The 21,047-nt window shown below is 41.2% G+C and overlaps 1 protein-coding gene and 2 long non-coding RNA genes across 5 annotated transcripts in view; 2 read left to right on the forward strand and 1 right to left on the reverse strand.

Moving 5' to 3' along the window:
- The window catches only part of LOC308608965, a 179,203-nt gene extending 164,417 nt beyond the window's left edge, over window positions 1-14,786 (reverse strand). For 2 of the 3 annotated variants that reach the window (XR_014014255.1, XR_014014256.1), the window contains exon 1: window positions 13,959-14,785. This is a non-coding gene — a long non-coding RNA (uncharacterized lncRNA). Of the gene's footprint in view, window positions 1-13,958 lie in introns of all 3 variants that reach the window. The other variant, XR_014014254.1, reaches the window with a different exon arrangement.
- TMEM47 (transmembrane protein 47) overlaps window positions 13,124-21,047 on the forward strand; it is a 29,813-nt gene continuing 21,889 nt past the window's right edge. Inside the window, exon 1 of the mRNA XM_081222360.1 lies at window positions 13,124-13,464. Coding sequence (XP_081078486.1) covers window positions 13,239-13,464 — 226 coding nt within the window. The 5' untranslated portion in view covers window positions 13,124-13,238. The remainder of the gene's footprint in view (window positions 13,465-21,047) is intronic.
- On the forward strand, window positions 14,842-20,217 carry LOC308608966. Its single transcript, XR_014014257.1, has 3 exons — window positions 14,842-15,076; window positions 20,041-20,108; window positions 20,195-20,217. It is a non-coding gene; the product is annotated as an uncharacterized lncRNA (long non-coding RNA).

Here is a 21,047-nt window from a genome sequence, read left to right on the forward strand (position 1 = left end):
ATGAATCATCCCAAATTGAGGAGCCAGGAGTCAGAGCTGTGCCTCTGAGGTGGGAGAGCCAACTTCAGGACACTGGTCCACAAGAGACCTCCCAGCTCCATGTAATATCAAACGGCGAAAATCTTCCAGAGAACTCCATCTCAACACCAGCACCCAGCTTCACTCAACGACCAGCAAGCTACAGTGCTGGACACCCTATGCCAAACAACTAGCAAAACAGGAACACAACGCCACCCATTAGCAGAGAGGCTGCCTAAAATCATAAAAAGTCCACAGACACCCCAAAACACACCACCAGACGTGGACCTGCCCACCAGAAAGACAAGATCCAGCCTCATCCACCAGAACACAGGCACTAGTCCCCTCCACCAGGAAGCCTACACAACCCACTGAACCAACCTTAGCCACTGGAGACAGACACCAAAAACAATGGGAACTATGAACCTGCATCCTGCAAAAAGCAGACCCCAAACACAGCAAGATAAGCAAAATGAGAAGACAGAAAAACACACAGCAGGTGAAGGAGCAAGATAAAAACCCACCAGACCTAACAAATGAAGAGGAAATAGGCAGTCTACCTGAAAAAGAATTCAGAATAATGATAGTAAAGATGATCCAAAATCTTGGAAATAGAATAGACAAAATGCAAGAAACAGTTAACAAGGACCTAGAAGAACTAAAGATGAATCAAGCATCGATTAAAAACACAATAAATGAAATGAAAAATACTCTAGATGGGATCAATAGCAGAATAACTGAGGCAGAAGAACGGAAAAGTGATGTGGAGGATAAAATAGCGGAAATAACTAATGCAGAGCAGAAGAAAGAAAAAAGAATGAAAATAACTGAGGACAGTCTCAGAGACCTTTGGGACAACATTAAATGCAGCAACATTCGAATTATAGGGGTTCCAGAAGAAGAAGAGAAAAAGAAAGGAACTGAGAAAATATTTGAAGAGATTATAGTTGAAAACATCCCTGATATGGGAAAGGAAATAGTCAGTCAAGTCCAGGAGGCACAGAGAGTCCCATACAGGATAAATCCAAGGAGAAATATGCCAAGACACATATTAATCAAACTGTCAAAAATTAAATACAAAGAAAACATATTAAAAGCAGCAAGGGAAAAACAACAAATAACACACAAGGGAATCCCCATCAGGTTAACAGCTGATCTTTCAGCAGAAACTCTGCAAGCCAGAAGGGACTGGCAGGACATATTTAAAGTGATGAAGGAGAAAAACCTGCAACCAAGATTACTCTACCCAGCAAGGATCTCATTCAGATCTGATGGAGAAATTAAAACGTTTACAGACAAGCAAAAGCTGAGAGAGTTCAGCACCACCAAACCAGCTTTAAAAAAAATGCTAAAGGAACTTCTCTAGGCAAGAAACACAACAGAAGGAAAAGACCTACAACAACGAACCCAAAACAATTAAGAAAATGGGAATAGGAACATACATATCGATAATTACCTTAAATGTAAATGGATTAAATGCTCCCACCAAAAGACACAGAGTGGCTGAATGGATATAAAAACAAGACCCATATATATGCTGTCTACAAGAGACCCACTTCAGACCTAGAGACACATACAGACTGAAAGTAAGGGGATGGAAAAAGATATTCCATGCAAATGGAAACCAAAAGAAAGCTGGAGTAGCAATTCTCATATCAGACAAAATAGACTTTAAAATAAAGACTACTAGAAGAGACAAAGAAGGACACTACATAATGATCAAGGGATCGATCCAAGAAGAAGATATAACAATTGTAAATATTTATGCACCCAACATAGGAGCACCTCAATACATAAGGCAAATACTAACAGCCATTAAAAGGGAAATTGACAGTAACACATTCATAGTAGGGGACTTTAACACCCCACTTTCACCAATGGACAGATCACCCAAAATGAAAATAAATAAGGAAACACAAGCTTTAAATGATACATTAAACAAGATGGACTTAATTGATATTTATAGGACATTCCATCCAAAAACAACAGAATATACATTTTTCTCAAGTGCTCATGGAACATTCTCCAGGATAGATCATATCTTGGGTCACAAATCAAGCCTTGGTAAATTTAAGAAAATTGAAATTGTATCAAGTATCTTTTACAACCACAACACTATGAGACTAGATATCAATTACAGGAAAAGATCTGTAAAAAATACAAACACATGGAGGCTAAACAATACACTACTTAATAATGAAGTGATCACTAAAGAAATCAAAGAGGAAATTAAAAAATACCTAGAAACAAATGACAGTGGAGACATGACGACCCAAAACCTATGGGATGCAGCAAAAGCAGTTCTAAGAGGGAAGTTTATAGCAATACAATCCTACCTTAAGAAACAGGAAACATCTCGAATAAACAACCTAACCTTGCACCTAAAGCAATTAGAGAAAGAAGAACAAAAACATCCCAAAGTTAGCAAAAGGAAAGAAATCATAAAAATCAGATCAGAAATAAATGAAAAAGAAATGAAGGAAACGATAGCAAAGATCAATCAAACTAAAAGCTGGTTCTTTGAGAAGATAAACAAAATTGATAAACCATTAGCCAGATTCATCAAGAAAAAAAGGGAGAAGACTCAAATCAATAGAATTAGAAATGAAAAAGGAGAAGTAACAACTGACACTGCAGAAATACAAAAGATCATGAGAGATTACTACAAGAAACTCTATGCCAATAAAATGGAGAACCTGGAAGAAATGGACAAATTCTTAGAAATGCACAACCTTCTGAGACTGAACCAGGAAGAAATAGAAAATATGAACAGACCAATCACAAGCACTGAAATTGAAACTGTGATAAAAAATCTTCCAACAAACAAAAGCCCAGGACCAGATGGCTTCACAGGCGAATTCTATCAAACATTTAGAGAAGAGCTAACACCTATCCTTCTCAAACTCTTCCAAAATATAGCAGAGGGAGGAACACTCCCAAACTCATTCTAGGAGGCCACCATCACCTTGATACCAAAACCAGGCAAGGATGTCACAAAGAAAGAAAACTACAGGCCAATATCACTGATGAACATAGATGCAAAAATCCTCAACAAAATACTAGCAAACAAAATCCAACAGCACATTAAAAGGATCATACACCATGATCAAGTGGGGTTTATTCCAGGAATGCAAGGATTCTTCAATATACGCAAATCAATCAACGTGATACACCATATTAACAAGTTGAAGGAGAAAAACCATATGATCATCTCAATAGATGCAGAGAAAGTTTTCGACAAAATTCAACACCCATTTATGATAAAAACCCTTCAGAAAGTAGGCATAGAGGGAACTTTCCTCAACATAATAAAGGCCATATATGACAAACCCACAGCCAACATCATCCTCAATGGTGAAAAACTGAAAACATTTCCACTAAGATCAGGAACAAGGCAAGGCTGCCCACTCTCACCACTCTTACTCAACCTAGTTTTGGAAGTTTTAGCCACAGCCATCAGGGAAGAAAAGGAAATAAAAGGAATCCAAATCAGAAAAGAAGAAGTAAAGCTGTCACTATTTGCAGATGACATGATACTATACATAGAGAATCCTAAAGATGCTACCAGAAAGCTACTAGAGCTAATCAATGAATTTGGTAAAGTGGCAGGATACAAAATTAATGCACAGAAATCTCTGGCATTCCTATACACTAATGATGAAAAATCTGAAAGTGAAATCAAGAAAACATTCCCATTTACCATTGCAACAAAAAGAATAAGATACCTAGGAATAAACCTACCTAAGGAGACAAAAGACCTGTATGCAGAAAATTATAAGACACTGATGAAAGAAATTAAAGATGATACAAACAGATGGAGAGATATACCATGCTCCTGGATTGGAAGAATCAACATTGTGAAAATGACTCTACTACCCAAAGCAATCTACAGATTCAATGCAATCCCTATCAAACTACCACTGGCATTTTTCACAGAACTAGAACAAAAAATTTCACAATTTGTATGGAAACACAAAAGACCCCGAATAGCCAAAGCAACCTTGAGAGCGAAAAATGGAGCTGGAGGAATCAGGCTCCCTGACTTCAGATTATACTACAAAGCTATAGTAATCAAGACAGTATGGTACTGGCACAAAAACAGAAAGATAGATCAATGGAACAGGATAGAAAGCCCAGAGATAAACCCACGCACATATGGTCACCTTATCTTTGATAAAGGAGGCAGGAATGTACAGTGGAGAAAGGACAGCCTCTTCAATAAGTGGTGCTGGGAAAACTGGACAGGGACATGTAAAAGTATGAGATTCGATCACTCCCTAACACCATACACAAAAATAAGCTGAAAATAGATTAAAGACCTAAATGTAAGGCCAGACACTATCAAACTCTTAGAAGAAAACATAGGCAGAACACTCTATGACATAAATCACAGCAAGATCCTTTTTGACCCACCTCCTAGTGAAATGGAAATAAAGACAAAAATAAACACATGGGACCTAATGAAACTTCAAAGCTTTTGCACAGCAAAGGAAACCATAAACAAGACCAAAAGACTACCCTTAGAATGGGAGAAAATATTTGCAAGTGAAGCAACTGACAAAGGATTAATCTCCAAAATTTACAAGCAGCTCATGCAGCTCAATAGCAAAAAAACAAACAACCCAATCCAAAAATGGGCAGAAGACCTAAATGGACATTTCTCCAAAGAAGATATACAGATTGCCAACAAACACATGAAAGGATGCTCAACATCTTTTATCATTAGAGAAATGCAAATCAAAACTACAATGAGGTATCATCTCACACCAGTCAGAATGGCCATCATCAAAAAATCTAGAAACAATAAATGCTGGAGAGGGTGTGGAAAAAAGGGAACACTGTTGCACTGCTGGTGGGAATGTGAATTCGTACAGCCACTATGGAGAACAGTATGGAGGTTCCTTAAAAAACTACAAATAGAACTACCATATGACCCAGCAATCCCACTACTGGGCATACACCCTGAGAAAACCATAATTCAAAAAGAGTCATGTACCAAAATGTTCATAGCAGCCCTATTTACAATAGCCCGGAGATGGAAACAACCTAAGTGTCCATCATCGGATGAATGGATAAAGAAGATGTGGCACATATATACAATGGAATATTACTCAGCCATAAAAAGAAACAAAACTGAGCTATTTGTAATGAGGTGGATGGACCTAGAGTCTGTCATACAGAGTGAAGTAAGTCAGAAAGAGAAAGACAAATACTGTATGCTGACACATATATATGGAATTTAAGAAAAAAGATGTCATGAAGAACATAGGGGTAAGACAGGAATAAAGACACAGACGTACTAGAGAATGGACTTGAGGATATGGGGAGGGGGAAGGGTAAGCTGTGACAAAGTGAAAGAGAGGCATAGACATATATACACTACCAAACGTAAGGTAGATAGCTAGTGGGAAGCAGCTGCATAGCACAGGGAGATCAGCTCGGTGCTTTGTGACCGCCTGGAGGGGTGGGATAGGGAGGGTGGGAGGGAGATGCAAGAGGGAGGGGACATGGGAACATATGTATATGTATAACTGGTTCATTTTGTTATAAAGCAGAAACTAACCCACCATTGTCAAGCAATTATACTCCAATAAAGATGTAAATAAATAAATAAATAAATAAATAAATAAAAGAAAACCCTGATGACCCTTATGGAGTAATCATTGCCAGTGGGATCAAAATCAGTGACAATTAAAGCCTGCTGAGAAATGGACATGAAAGAAACTCCATTCTCCTGGTCACCACATAATGCATTGAAGAGTAAGGAAGAAAATGGTGATTTTTAAAAATTCTCTTAGCAGCTGCTTTCATGCAGCTACCTGCAGTAGAGGTTGAGCCCTGAGAGACCTGAGAAGATGATGTAGATCAGGCGCTTCCCAAACTGTAATTTGTACACTGATCTCTATGGATCCCACTAAACTACAGATTCTGATTCAGTTAGTCCAGGGAGAGGTCAGGAATCTGCATTTCTAGCAAATTCTCAGGTGACTCCAGTACTGCTGGCATCTGTGGACCACAGTTCGAGTGGCAAGGATTTAGAGCCATAGTAATGAGCAGATGGAGAGAGAAGGAAGGGATGGAACTGACAGTGAGAGACGAGAGGACAGATGCGGGTTCTGATGAGACAAGCAAGACATGGAAGGCTTTCTTCTTTACAGTGTAGCACCCTTTCCTCATGACTCCTTAAGTCATTAGAAAAGTTTCATAAATTCAAAACTATGCGGTGCTACTTGATGGGTTTTTCCTGGAAATTTGGTGAGGGCTGACATTTGCACCTAGGTTGGTTAGGGGTAGAATTGAGCATTTCACTAGATGCAGAACCAGATACAGAGAAGAACAGAAGCAGCAAGGATTTGGGAAAGGATTTTGGATTCTGAAGGATCATGAAATGATAGAGTTAAACAAAGTTTACCTAAATCTCCTAGGGACCAGAAGGCCTTAGCTGACACCTGGCTTATGATAATAGAATAATTATGATTAGTGCTTACCATATGCCAGACATTACACATTATATAGATTACCTCATCAATCCTCACAACTCGATGACATAGGTATCACCCTATTTTATAAAGAAGAGATCTGACGTTAATGGCAAGCCCAAATCCATATACTCAGTAGGTTCCAGAGTGATTACCTTAACATTGGTCTGGCTGAATCAAAACAATCCCCATTCTTGTTTACCAAAGACCAGAAAGCCTGAAAAGAAAGAGGGGAAAATGTGAAACACGTAAAGGAAAAGTTGAAAAAAAATGATTCAGGGAATGACAAAAAGCTCTGATCTTCATATTGTTCTGATATTTCTACTAATATCTGTTTGGACCTGAATGAACTGACATTTTGAATTTTGACAGACTACTGATGAATCATGCAGTACTCACTAACTTTACCGACAAATTTTAAAAGGTGAAATCTAGAGGTGAGAGTTACACTGGAATACAATTCCTAAGAGGATCTTTTTTCCACTAGCCTCAATCCCCCAGCATTGCTGACATTTAAGACCACCTTTTGGAAATTCCAGAGAGAAATAGCTTAGCTGCTTTCTTCTACTTGGAAGTGTGAATATAAGTTGCTCCAGGTACCCTCCTTTCTACTTAATCCTTTTTTAATTTCAGCCTTTCCTTCAATTAACTTTGAGCCATTGCTATACTTGAGATGTATGAATTGGGGTTAATTTTTTTCCATTGTGAGTGTGAGTGCTTCAGGCCACAAAACAGAGAAGGGATCCACACTTTCTAATGAAAGAGAACTTTCTTACACTACAGAGTCCCTATCAGGAGAGCGCTTGTAAGGGCTTCCAGTTACAACAATTTTGAGACCATCTATGTTACAAAAAATAAACACATAGGAGAGGATAAAACAGTGCCAACCATCATGGATGAAACTATTTTTGAGATGAAAAACTGACACTGTTGCAGTCTAATTTGGGAGGGGAGGTTCTAGGCAGGCACTTCTTAGAATTTTTCTATCAAGTCACAGGTGTCTTCATTTAAATGTCCAAGAATAAAAGGTCTCTGAAAACCCAGCAAGAAGTGCACCAAGATGGCTTTAGACTGAAATCTAAAGTCACAGAGAAAGCTTAGCTAATGGGCTCCAAAGAGAGCAATGGAAAATGTGAACAACTTCCCATGATGATTCCTAACGATGTTGATCCATCTCTACTCTAACTTCCCTTGACTTGTGTTTAAGTCAAACCCAAGTCATGATTCAACACTAGTCCCCTTCGAGCTTCACCAAGCAAAATCTAGACCTGGTCATCCTACCCCTTTATTTTTGAGGCTTCCATTGTTCCAGTTTCGACTTAGTCCTCAAGCGTGGGGCACACCAGGAGAGATGTAGAAATGATGTATCCTGATGATGATGGCCAAGGATAACTGAAATGCCACCAGGATGAGAATATGTGGGTAGGCATGCATTTGCTTCAGGGTAAGCAAAAGTTTCAATTTATAGTTGTAGAAACAAAGAAACCAGAAGTTTAAAAATGCAGTCATATACTCCAATAAGATGTTTTTTAAAAATGCAGTCATGGGGCTTCCCTGGTGGCGCAGTGGTTGAGAGGTCGCCTGCTGATGCAGGGGACATGGGTTCGTGCCCCGGTCCAGGAAGATCCCACATGCCACGGAGCAGCTGGGCCCGTGAGCCATGGCCGCTGAGCCTGCGCGTCCGGAGCCTGTGCTCCGCAACGGGAGAGACCACAACAGTGAGAGGCCCGTGTACCACAAAAAAAAAAAAAAAAAAATGCAGTCATGAAGTACTAGAAGTGCTTATACTTGGTCATTTCTCCACAAAGCTCTAAGTGAATACAAATAAAATATAAATATGGAGGAAAACTTGTGCCATAGTTGATTTTGTTAAGAAAACAGAAGCTTGAAAAAGAGATGGAAGAGGCATTTAGAATTAATCCCACTGGGAATATTCTGATTTTCCCTGTATTTCTAATTCCCGGGCATCTGACACACTTCTTTCATTACAATAAACATATTTACTTTAAAACTAATCATCCTTCAACTCCAGTGGCCTCCTGTGTTTTCCCTTTCATGATTTATTTCCTTTCTCTGTGGGTAAGTAAATTATTATGGTCATAGGTGCTATTATGAAATAAGAAGTAACGAAGTCAAACTCACACATAATGTGAAACAATGAATGTGCTCTTATTGACTTAAATCTAACAGATTCAATATTATACATTTTTAAATCATAAAAGACATTAGAAAATGATTGAATATAGTTACTTGGATGTGGAATTCTTCATTTTCATCAATATTCTTTTTTTAAAAGAGCAGAAGTTGTAATTATTAGTCACAATTATTTGTAATAACTCTAAGCCAAGAATTTTGTGACAACAGAAGAAATCTCAATAATGCAATACAGAACACACCATAACCTGGAACTCTCTTGGACCTTATTAATTATCATAAATAGCAGGCAGGACTTATTATATCGTGGCTTCACTCACATCAGAAACCTTCTAGCATGGACCTCGAGAATGGAATTATAGTAAAGAGAGTAAACCACTGAAGTAGTCTTTGTTTCTAATTTCTAAAGTATTTTGCCAACATTATTATCTGTTACACTGGACAAACAGCTGGTGGATATTTCTAATCTTTTAATGGTTGCTTCATAATTTTCCCCTCCATTCTATTTCTTCCTCTCTATAGCAAACGAGTGCCTGCTGTAGGAAGATCTTTCCAGCAGCTGGAAAGAGAAGCATGACTTAAAATTGCAGAGCCAAATGGCCCTGTCCCTGATGGATAAAGCTTACTTTATATGGATGGTGACCTGGATTCAGAAAAACTGGATGACACCTTCCCACTGCCTACCTAAAGAAGGGGCATAGGATTGACATTGACCAGAGGCTGCTGTGACAGTGACAAGTTTGGTGACTTGAACAGTGTATGAGATTTGCTGGGATCATTCCTGAAAACAGTACATCATTTCTCCCTTCCTAACTGATTACATCCCTTCTGAGTTATCCCAAAGGACTGAACCTTAGTAGTTGTACCTTTCAACTGCTAAGCAAATGTAGAGATGGTGCCCTTGCTGACAGGCTGTGAGCAGACAATGTGACATTTACTCCTCTTTATTCTCTCAAGACACATTCAAAGTCTGGAACGTGCTCCCTCCCCATCCCCCCATCTCTTCCATATCCTCTACCTCCTACCATGATACTTCCCTACTTTTCTGAATGAACTTCCCAATCTCTTCCATCTGACTTCACCTCTCACATTGCTGCCCTGTTTTTCTGGCCCGACTGATGCAAGCCTGAGGCGGAACTCTTCCTTTACTTCAGAGTCTGGGAATGACTCCTTCCTGCCTTTCCCTGGCTACACAACTCAGGCAGAGTTTCACGTCAGAGTTCTATGACTCCAATTCTCATGGAGCTCCTATACCGTGGGATAGAATTTGGGCCCTTAGCCTTTGCCTCCCTGAGGTCTAGGGAGAGGGGTGACCATGGTGATATGGTGCCCAGACTAGGTTCAGGTGAAAGAGGGGGTGTCTGGCCTTTGTGTGGCACCATAATGAAGGGCCAAAAAGTCATCACTTCTAAGAGATCTCTAGTAAATTCGCCTAAGCAAGGGACTCTTTCTTCACAGTTCAATGTAGGCCCATATCATTTCTCAGTTATGGGTCTTTTTTTTTTTTTAATTTATTTGGCTGCACTGGTCTTAGTTGCGGCATGCAGGATCTTCATTGCCGTGTGTGGGATCTTCGTTGAGGCATGCGGAATCTAGTTCCCTGACCAGGGAACCAACCTGGGCCCCTTGCATTCAGGTGCGGAGTCTTAACCACTGCACCACCAGGGAAGTCCCTCAGGTATGGGTCTTTTTCACTTCTTGTTTCTACTCCCCTCCTACACACACACACACACACACACACACACACACACACACACACACCCCTTAGCTGTCACCTCCCATCCTACTTCCAGCCAGATACCTTTTTTGTTTTTTGGTAGGTTTTCATTCAATGTTAACTATGGTTAGAATCTCTGCTCCACCATTTCCCTTTTTAGAGTAAATGCACGTCCACCATCCCTTATATGAAACCTCTGGGGCCAGCTGTATTGAGGAACTTTTTCAGATTGCTGAATGATGCTATGGTTCATATGTTGTAAATTAGATAACACCCAACAGGGTTTGTGGCTCCATATTTATTCACACTAAGTGGGATACACCAAAACCATAAATAGCCTCACATCAGTTTGTAAATGTTTTTTTGTTTTATTTGTTTGTTTTTACCAAATGAGTTTGCTACAAACTTATGAAAAGAAAAACAAACAAACAAAAAAACCTTCTGTCTTAAGAGCTTTTTGTATTTTTAAAATGAGGATTAAGGATTGGTGATCTGTATTATGCTGCGCAAATTCTAGACATATTAAAAGAGGAATGGAGCATTTTAGGGGAATTTGGCTTTTTTGTTGTTAAAAATGCCTTATTTTTCCAATTTTTGAGACAGTACAGAGACAATTTTATAGGTCGTACAATGAAGGATGGAGTTGTTCAAGTAAGCAGTTTAGTACAAGCCGGAAAAACGAAGCAAGGGGAGGGTGGGGCCGGAGGAGGAAGGAAGCCCAAACTAGATGGAATGAAGATAAAGAAAATACTGGCAGACTGGGACTGGAACTTATTAAAGGGCAAGTGATAGAACTTGGAGAATAAAAAAGATAACTTTGAGGGCATAGTCAAGAAATATTCTTAAAAATTATTTTCAAATGTACCTTATAAATCCACGAACATATATCCAGGTAAAAGAAAGATATCCCAAGCCTGGTCCTCCCTATTAATCGTCCTGGTTTATAACTTTGCAGTGTTCCATTAGGAACTGTTTTCAAGGATAAGCACGTAAGCTTCTTTCTCCTTGGAAGGTTGGGAGGCCAAGAATCCTGTTGGAAGTTAGAGGTTCCGGAGCTCAGAGTGCTCTAGCTTTCTTTGTTAAGTGCGGTAAATATCACGATGGAGAGGTAGGGGAACAAATGTAAGAAAACCATGGGTTTTTATTTCACATTGAGTTGGTTCTTATTCTCGTCATTTGACACTAACTCAACTGTTTCTTGCATTCAAAATGTTGCTTCGGTCAAAATGTAGTCAGCCCTATGGAAAGATGTGATCAGAAGAAAAGAAACGATTATCCTCAAAAAGTATGAACTCCTGCAGCATTGAGGATGGTGTTTCATTAAGAGAAGGCATTTCTTCCATTCTTCAGATCTTAACCACTATTTTTGGGTTTCTCTCCAACTTTTTCAGACAGTGAAAGATCTGGGAACACCCCTTCCCCCTATGAACTATCAATAAGTTGTTTCTTTTATAGGAAAATGGGCAAGTAGTCAAAGAGATACAGGAGACAGATAACCCTACCAATCAGAAGCTGAACTATAGTCAGTTACAAATTGCAAATTCAATTTCAATGGGAGTTTATTCCTCACGTACAGGGGGAAAAAAAGAGCGTCTCCTTAAAAACAGAGACAAGGTCGAACTGGGCTGAATCCTTAGCCCCAAGCACACAGTAAATATGCGTAGATTCATTACTTAAAGATATGCCGCTTTTCCTATGCCAGGCCCTGGGCTAGGTTTTCGGGGCACCGGAAAAGGTTAATGCCATGGAGGGATTCAGATCCCACTTGGCATAATGTAAAGCCGAATGAATAAAGGTTTTAAACAACGTACAAAGAACACAGCAGCGGGGAAGCAAGTAAGGTTTACATCACATTTTGTGGGAGCTCTCATTCCCGTTTTAGCTCCTGCGTTCTCTTTTCACGCGGCCCTGCGGGGAAAGTTGGGAAATAGGGAAAACTGGCGGGAGGGGGCGAGGGGGAAGAGATCGCATCCAAGACTGGGTCCATCCTGAGTTTGAAAAGAGAACAAAATGCCTTTTGTCACTTTTCTCCACCTTCTTCCAAATCCCCCCGGGATGAGAAATTGGCGGGGCGGGAGGGGGTGTGTTACATCGCTGAGAGAGAACCTCTCTTTGCTCCAATGGCCACAGCCCAAGAAACCTAGGAATCTACAGCTGACGCCTTCTAGAAAAGGACCCACCCCAGCTCGCTAAGAAAAGGAAATCCACGTGACAGGAGGGGGTGGGGGCGGGAAGCCAAGCGACCCCGGAGCGAGCGCGGCCAGGGGCGGGGCCGGGGGCCGGGCAGCTTCGAGGAATTGCCCCGCGCAGCGGTTCTGGGGCGGAGGGCTCGCATGGGGCTATGTGCGCGCAGCACACTAGGGTAGAGGACTCGCTGCGCGCGCACAGCGCACGGGGGGCAGAGAGAGAGCGGACCCATTCCGCGCGCACCGGGCAGGGGTGGGGCGGGCGCAAGCCTCTCGCGCCGGGAGCCTGGAGCCAGGAGCCGGAGCCTGACGTCGGCCCGGGTGCTGACCGCTGCCCCTCCCCGCTCGGCGCCGCCTCCCGCAGCCGGGGAGGGGCCGGGGCGGAGCGAGCGAGCGGGGCAGTGCCGGGGCGGAGCGGGCGCGGGCAGAGCGCTGCGCGGGGCCGGCGGCTAAGGTCCACGGCGGGAACGGCGTCGCTGCGGCTGCCCACGACCCGATCCCCGGCCGGCCGCCCCTCAGATCCACCTTCGTGGCGCGGCGGAAAGCGCGCGGATCCCCGAGGGAGCGAGTCCCAGCGCGCGGCGGCTCGGCTGCTTCCCTCCGTGGGAGGTCGGGCTCTCGGCTCTCCGGACCCGCCTGGCGTCCTTGTCTCCGGCGGGGCGGGCCGGCTGCGGCGCCCGGGACATGGCTTCGGCGGGCAGCGGCATGGAGGAGGTGCGCGTGTCGGTGCTGACCCCGCTGAAGCTGGTCGGGCTGGTGTGCATCTTCCTGGCACTGTGTCTGGACCTGGGGGCCGTGCTGAGCCCGGCCTGGGTCACGGCCGACCACCAGTACTACCTGTCCCTGTGGGAGTCCTGCCGGAAACCCGCCAGCTTGGACATCTGGCACTGCGAGTCCACACTCAGCAGCGGTGAGGGCCCGGCGCGCCGCGACCCCTGCCTCCCGCCCCGGACCACCCCGCGCCCCGCTGCCTGGACAGCTACCGCCTCTACCCGCCTCTCCTTCTGTGTCCCCCACCCTAGTCCGCCCCCTCCATCCTGGCCCTTCGCGGATCCTCGGGCTCCAGGCAACTCCCTGATCTCCACCCCTCACCTCTCCCCAATCCCGGTCGCCAAACCCAGTGCAATGTCCCACGCCCTCTCCTCCCGTGGCCATTCCTCGGGCTCTGGAGTAACACGTATGCTATTTTTTTGGTAATTGTTATCATTTAAGGGGAGAACCATGTGGCTGTGTTGAAAATGCAACGCCTTCCACACCCGCGTTAAAAAAGACACAAGCAAAAGCGCCCCAACTCCCACCAGGATGCTGTGGGTTCTCTCTGCCTTCCCCATTCTCTCTCAAGGAGGAATTTCCCTGAGTTTACCTCTGAGTGCCCCCGTTTCTGCCTGTCCTACTCCACTTTACCTGGGTTTTCCCGTGAGTTTCGGTTTGGATTTTAGTTCCTTAAATTTTTGAGGGATGTGAAGAGTTGGGAGAGGGACAGGCTTTAATTTCCTTGCCTTTTTTGGTGACACCGTCCTTGGTTGAGAGTTGCTCTTCTTTCTTTCCCACTCCAAATGCCTCTTCAGTCCTCCAGATCTTTCTTGCTCTTCTGCATGAGGTACTCACAGATGCCTGGAAAGTTGTGGCTTATTCAGCCAGCACTGGAAGCAGCAAAGGGATGGGGTGGAGGACGGAGAATTAGGTACTCACGGAGGGCCTTTACCGCTTTACTCTCTCCTTGAGCCCCGGTTGCCTTCCCCTGCCCTCCCAATGTTACGCCCTTAGCAGAAATCTGACAACTTCCGATTTCTTGCTGCAAACCCCTATTCCTCGCTAATCTTGATTCTTCAGCTGCTGGTGTCAGTGCAGAGAAAGGGGAATAAAAGGCAGAGGACCAGGCTGTGATTTTACACACGTACACGCGCACCCCTGAGAAACTCATTAAATTCCTTCGTGACAGTTTCCTGTCTTCTCTGGGACTATTTATAAAGCTTTACTGGAAACGTGTCAAGTTCCAGGCAAGTTGAAATAGGACAAAGAGCCACAAAAATCAGATTTGCTTTTGTCTTTGGTTTCTTGTTATAAGAGAAATTAGTGCACTTGGTTTAGTTTCTTCCATAAATTTGTCTGTTTACAAAAGGCTTTTTCTTTGATATTACCTCAAAATTTCCATTGAAGGATTTCGTCTTTGTTGCTTAATTTACTGTGGAGGGGACTGGTTGGCAGCGGGAGGTCAACATTTAGGTCTTTTAATTCTTTCAGGGTTGGTTGTTTACAACTGAAGATAAAATAAATCGGTAAAATGCCTTTCTTCAGTAACCAGGGGATCCAAATAAACTTTGGAGAAAATATGCTTTCTTTCCCCTCTCCAATAGAAATGGAAATTTATGTAGGAATGCCAGCTCCAGCACGTCTCCTTAGCAACGTGAATCTTTTGCCCCTTTCTCTCTGTCTCCTGAAATAATAGCCCCCTGATTGCATAAAGACTTTTTAGATAGGTAGGAGAATCAAGCTTCAACTCCCATTTTCTTTTCAGGCCCGTATCCTTTTCTCTCGGCCAGGAATGTGGGGAATGGGGAGAAGCCAGCTCGAGTTTGTGGCGCGTCTGCAGCGTTTGCTAATCTTTCCTTCATTGCCTCCATACCCATTTATCTCTGCTTTTTTCCTCTCTAAGCAAGGAAATAGGGAGACACAAGCTTAATGCAAATATAGTTGTAATAGGACTCTGCAAGGTAAAAATTCGAGGCTACAGCTTCTGATTTTTTCTTCTAAACCCGTTATTCTACCCTCTTGCTGAAACTCATACTGCAGCATTTATTTCTTGTTGCGTTCCTGAAAATAAAATAGTTTTCATCCTAGAAAAAGTATACTTCAGAAGCAAATTGGGCTGGTGGAAATGGTTTTGTTGGAGGCTATCTGGAACAAGTTATTGACTTTCTTTATGTAGTAGCAGTTCGTTTTTCCTCCCCAAGGTGGTGGTGGACGGGGAGGATGCAGGAGGAAAGGAAACAAAATGTGGAAAATCGCTCATCTCCCCACTTTACAAAGTCTATTTTCTTACAGTGTTCGGTGACTTGAAGCTTCTGTGCACCAGTATTCTGAAACAAGGGGGAAGCTTGAAGTGAAACGAGCAATGTTTTCCTTGCCCGTTCCAAAGGGCAGGCAGCTTTTCTCAGTCTGTTTGCTGTGTTGAATAGCAGAAAGCAGGGAGGGAAATGTCTTCTCTGAAGATTTTAAGAGATCCACTTCATTGTCTCTCGAAATGAATTACCTCAGGAGGAACCACCAAGGACAGTTTTACTGAAGGCCCTTTACCAGCATCTTCAGGGTTTAATTAAAAACCTTTGTCTTAATTAGAATTGAAACTGCCGTGAAGAGGCAAGCTTGTAAATACAGAAGGGAAATTTCAGGAATGTTTCTACCGATGACAATATGTCCTACTTAGGCCCAGTTCCTACGGAAACTTTCCCCTCAGCCATTATTTTTAAAGCCGCATTTTAATTTTGGTACCAAATGTGCATCGTTTGCCGCTTATAACCTGTTTTATGGTTTTAAGCAAAAGCAGAACCATTCCTTTTGTGTCCTGGTGTATTGTAGGTTGCGTCAGCACTTCTAGTACGAACCAGTAATCCGGGTGTCAGTCAACTGTAATGCTTTTCTCCGGTGTCCCAATTCAGTGTATGGGGGACTATCCAGGCATTCATCTTTAATGATGAATGTAAATTTCCCAAAAAGACAAATGAGAAAATGGCTAATAGACTGTCATTCGCGGTGGAAACAGGAAAAAAATAAATAAATTAAGTATGCTTGTTAGGAAGTTTAGAATAGGTAGTACTCACATGGCTGCTGGCCACAGAATTTCTAAGGATGATTTTGGCAGCCTTTTAATACATCTTAAATATTATTTTTAAATGATAGTAATGTTTTAGACCTTTGCTTAGTCGCATTTAGTTTTTATAACTTTTTTCCTAGAATATAATTATAGGGTTTCACAGCCATAGCAATTATAAGAGAATCCTTAGTACAAATAGGATTACTCAAGTGTATACAGAAAGCTGACACCCTAAACTTGACTTCAAACGTACTGTATAACCTCTAGGGTAATTTTATGCTTCTTCTTTAAAATTTATAAATACGTAGCTATTTCATATAAATCAGATTGCTTTTTTGACGTCTGTGTTATTTACTGACTAAGCAAAATGTAAGGGTGTGCAGATGGCCAAATGAACACAATTTACTGAGTAATTTTGGGATATAACAAGTGGCATTTATCCATCTTTCCACCCACAAAATACTTGATTAAATAGTTGGTTCCTTTTTCAAGGAATATTAACATTAGCACACTCTCCTAAAAATAGCTGCATTTGTAACGAGTCACTGGCAGTTTTGAAATGGCAGTGCGCTGTAGGCTAATAACAGGTGAATATTATTATTTTCAGTTGACAAGGGGTTCTTTTAAGAGTGCTTTGTATGTAGCTCATTTTTTAAAAACTGTGATATAAAAGTCCACTTTAAAAGACATTATAAGAAAACCTGTCTTGGGTGGTAGTTTAAGATAAACGGAACTGCCTAAACACCTGCAAATCTTAGAAAATCTTAGATACAGTGATTCTGAGTTCAGATGTGTATCATCTGTGCATATTTTGAATCCATATCTTAATTGGGAAATGTAATTTCATTGGAAAACTTTGCAATATGATTTACTCCAGGGAAAGTTCAGCTTGTTGCTTGAAATGAGTTGATATTGATGCATGTTTACAAATAGCTCAGCAAGCCTGGAGGTCACAACAGTTATACTCTATTCTGGCTTCCTAAAAAAGAACAGAAGTAGAACAAATGGAATTTTATTTAACCTATACAGCGTAGACTGGTGCAAAATTATTCAAAGAGCAGCACTTAGCACCAAAACTTTCTTGATTAATAATTCAGAGAAAACCCAGTATAACATTTCAAGATCTTGATGATGATTTCCTTTTAAGGTCTCCTAAGACTCTGAAGTTCCCCAGATTGACTTTTACAAAGGACATTTTAATTTGTGGGCAGATATAATTCCTCTTTTGTTCACATTTGTAGAATGATTGTAATCTCCAGGGAGCCATTTAGATCAATCTTTGTCAGCTAACGGATTTGATGAGTATGTGAGAAGCCTGGCCTTTCATAAAACCTTTCAAAACAAAACCAAAACAAACAAAAGCATATCTCAAGCAATAGATTTTGCCCGCTGTCAGGAATAAATTTGAAGAATCACTTTCAGGTTCCTGTTTAATACTAAGCCCACTTAGTGAGACTGCAAAAGTACTACTGGATATATTAGTGAAAAGGATTTTAGGTGCTCCAAAATTAGTCCCTGGATTATATTACCTAAATATCACAGTAAACTTCTTTATGAACTCTGATAAATTATAACATAATCCTCTAGGAGGGCAGAGTAGTGTTGTGAAGAATATATGAGGCTTTGGATTCAAACTGCCCTGAACTTGACCACTTACCAATCATATGACCTCATACAGCTTACTGTCATCAGATGATTTGTCATGAAGATTAAATATGCAAACATACCTGCTCATTAGGGTTGCATTTCTTCCTTATATATTCAGAGAAGCAAACCCAAAGTGATAATTTTTTTCAATAATTGAGGACTTTTTCCTCCTTAAGTGGTAAACTTTTTTTGCATTGAATGATGAAGTGTGTTGTTAGTCTCAAATTTAAATTTTGATATGTACTTCCCAGCATTTAACAGTGCTCTTGGTAAATCATGATCACAAAATTATTGTCTAATAGCTACCTTTTATTCAGTACTATTCCAGGCCAGACATTTCTATTATTCCCAGTGCTGAATAAACTTGCAGTTTAGCTAATGTTATCTCCATATATTATTGAGGAGACCGGGTATTTTTGTAAGTTTACCAAGTTCTCAATCAGTGGTAGGGACAGGTTTTTTCCAAGAGTGTTCCAGTTATTAATGCTGGAAAACAAACCACCCCCAAAGTTAGTGGTGTCAAATGACAGTTATTTTTTTATGCTCATGACTTTTGTGGGTCAGGAATTCAGATAGGGCATAATGAGGATGGCTTGTCTCTGCTCCAGGATGTCTGGAGCTGGAGCTGAGGGTGATTTGAATGGCTGGAAAGTAGAACATCTGGAACTGCAGGATCTTCTTCCAAATGGTTTCACGAGGTTTGACTTATTGTTGGAAATGGCTGGGAGGCTGGACTCAGCTGGGACTGGCCTTTCTAGCATGGTGGTCTCAGCATAGTTGGACTTCTTTTCTTGCAGGATGAGTAGTTTTGCTGAGAGCAAGGGTTCAAAGATAACCAGTCTCTGTCTGAACCAGCCTGGGAAATCACAGAGGAGCCATATGTATAGTCCAGATTCCAGGGGAGGAGAACTGGGCTCTACTTCTTGATGGAGCAGTGGCAAGGTCACATTGTAGAAGAGCATGTAGGATAGGAAATGCTCTTGGACCACATTTGCAAGTATAGTCTGACACTGGAGTCTAGCCAGAAATCTGCATTCTTTCTTCATTGCCTCTGAAGAACCAAGACAACTACATAGCTTCTTTCTTTAAGAACTTTGAATCAATTGTATAAATAACATTTGGCTGGGGCGAAAACTGCCCTCAACCAACACATGGCTTTAATGATTAATCGCTTGTATGGGGTTACTCTAGATTTGGAATCAAATGAGCTCAAAAACTTAACCTGTCTACAAATAGAGAAAATTTTTCTCCATATATATTCAACCTTAGGTCATTTTTGGATTATAGTCTCAAATGACCAAGGATCAAACTGATTAAGAATCTGAACTCTTAATTTGCTACTTCATGTTTCATGATAAAATTTTAGCCTTTCTTAGAAGGTTTTGTATGAGTCTGACGAGATGGTTTGTACATGAACACTAAAATGTAACAATTCCATACAGGAGCCAAGTTTTGTAGTGCTAGAAAGGTATGAGAATTGCAGGGATGTTTTTTGTTTGCTTGTTTTTTCATTATTTTAGTAACATGATTCTTCTCTTGATAATTGCCTATATGTTGAATCACAGAATCACAGCACATTTGGAGTAGAAAAGATTTTAAAAAATAATCCTGCCTGATAAATTTATTGCATGGACAAGAAAAATAAGGCAAGACAGAATATTAAAGACTCAATAGAGAGATTGTACTTAGCCATAGTATTTTTGCAGGGTGGGTTTTCAGAATTTCCAGTAATATTGCAGATAACTATCTCTTGGTATTTGAAGGATTGTTGAATACTATCATGTATGGAACTTTGGATGAAGAAGTTAAGGACCACATGTGAAACAGCTGTCTACTTTTTAGAAGATTATTTATCATCCAAGATTTGATTTCCCATAGAATTTAAAGAGTCTTCAAATAGACTCATTTATGTTGATAAGTCCATTAAGTTTTAGATGTTTATTATCATCAAATTGTACATTGTTACCATGGCTAGTCCTTAAAAATCAACAAAAACTTCTTTTTCTTTAAGTTTCTCTATGATAGGGTTCTTTAAAACAACTGCTTGATTTTAAGTTGAAAAACACTTCCAAAAGTCTGTGGAAGCCAGCCATGTAAGTTTCTTAAATTGATTATATGCATATAAATTTCACTGGATCAACTTATTACTGCATTCTGGCTTTATTTTTTTTTTTTAAAGATACATTTATTTATCAAGAGACTGATTTTTCCTATCAACTTATTACTGCATTCTGGGGGACTTCCCTGGTGACACAGTGGTTAAGAATCCGCCTGCCTATGCGGGGGGCACAGGTTCGCTCCCTGGTCCAGGAAGATCCCACATGCTGAGGAGCAACTAAGCCCGTGCACCACAATTACTGAGCCTGCGTGCCACAACTACTGAAGCCCATGCGCCCTAGAGCCCACATGCCACAACTACTGAGCCCGTGTGCTGCAACTACTGAAGCCTGCGCGCCTAGAGCCTGTGCTCCACAACAAGAGAAGCCACCACAATGAGAAGCCCGCACACTGCAATGAAGAGTAGCCCCCGCCCGCTGCAACTAGAGAAAGCCCACACACAGCAATGGATTCCCAACACAGCCAAAAAATAAATAAAGATTAAAACAAAAACAAAAAAAACTTATTATTGCGTTCTGGCTTTTTTTTTTTTTTTTAAAGATACACTTATTTATCATGAGACAGATTTTTCCTTAAGCAGAATTTCATCCTCACATGTCAAAGGCATGGACAGTTAAATCTTACCGGTCTTTTCAAAGTATTGGATCATCTCCCTTGAAAATTAGACAAGGACACCTTCCTTACCCTTTTTTGCTCCTATATTTGTTTGATTTTGGAGACATTAGTAGACCATCAATTTTCTGTTCTATTGTAGTCTTGCCTTTGGCACCAAAGACTCCCATTAATAAAACAAAACAAAACAAAACAAACAATAACCCCTACAAAAATGAAGCATCCATGGTTTCCAGAAAACCAGGAAAAATATATCTAGATCATTTTTATCTCTACCAGCTTATTAACTGTTGTGAGATTTA

Source organism: Mesoplodon bidens, assembly GCF_964165515.1.
Source record: "Mesoplodon bidens genome assembly, chromosome: X".
In the NCBI taxonomy this organism is placed as follows: Eukaryota; Metazoa; Chordata; class Mammalia; order Artiodactyla; family Ziphiidae; genus Mesoplodon; species Mesoplodon bidens.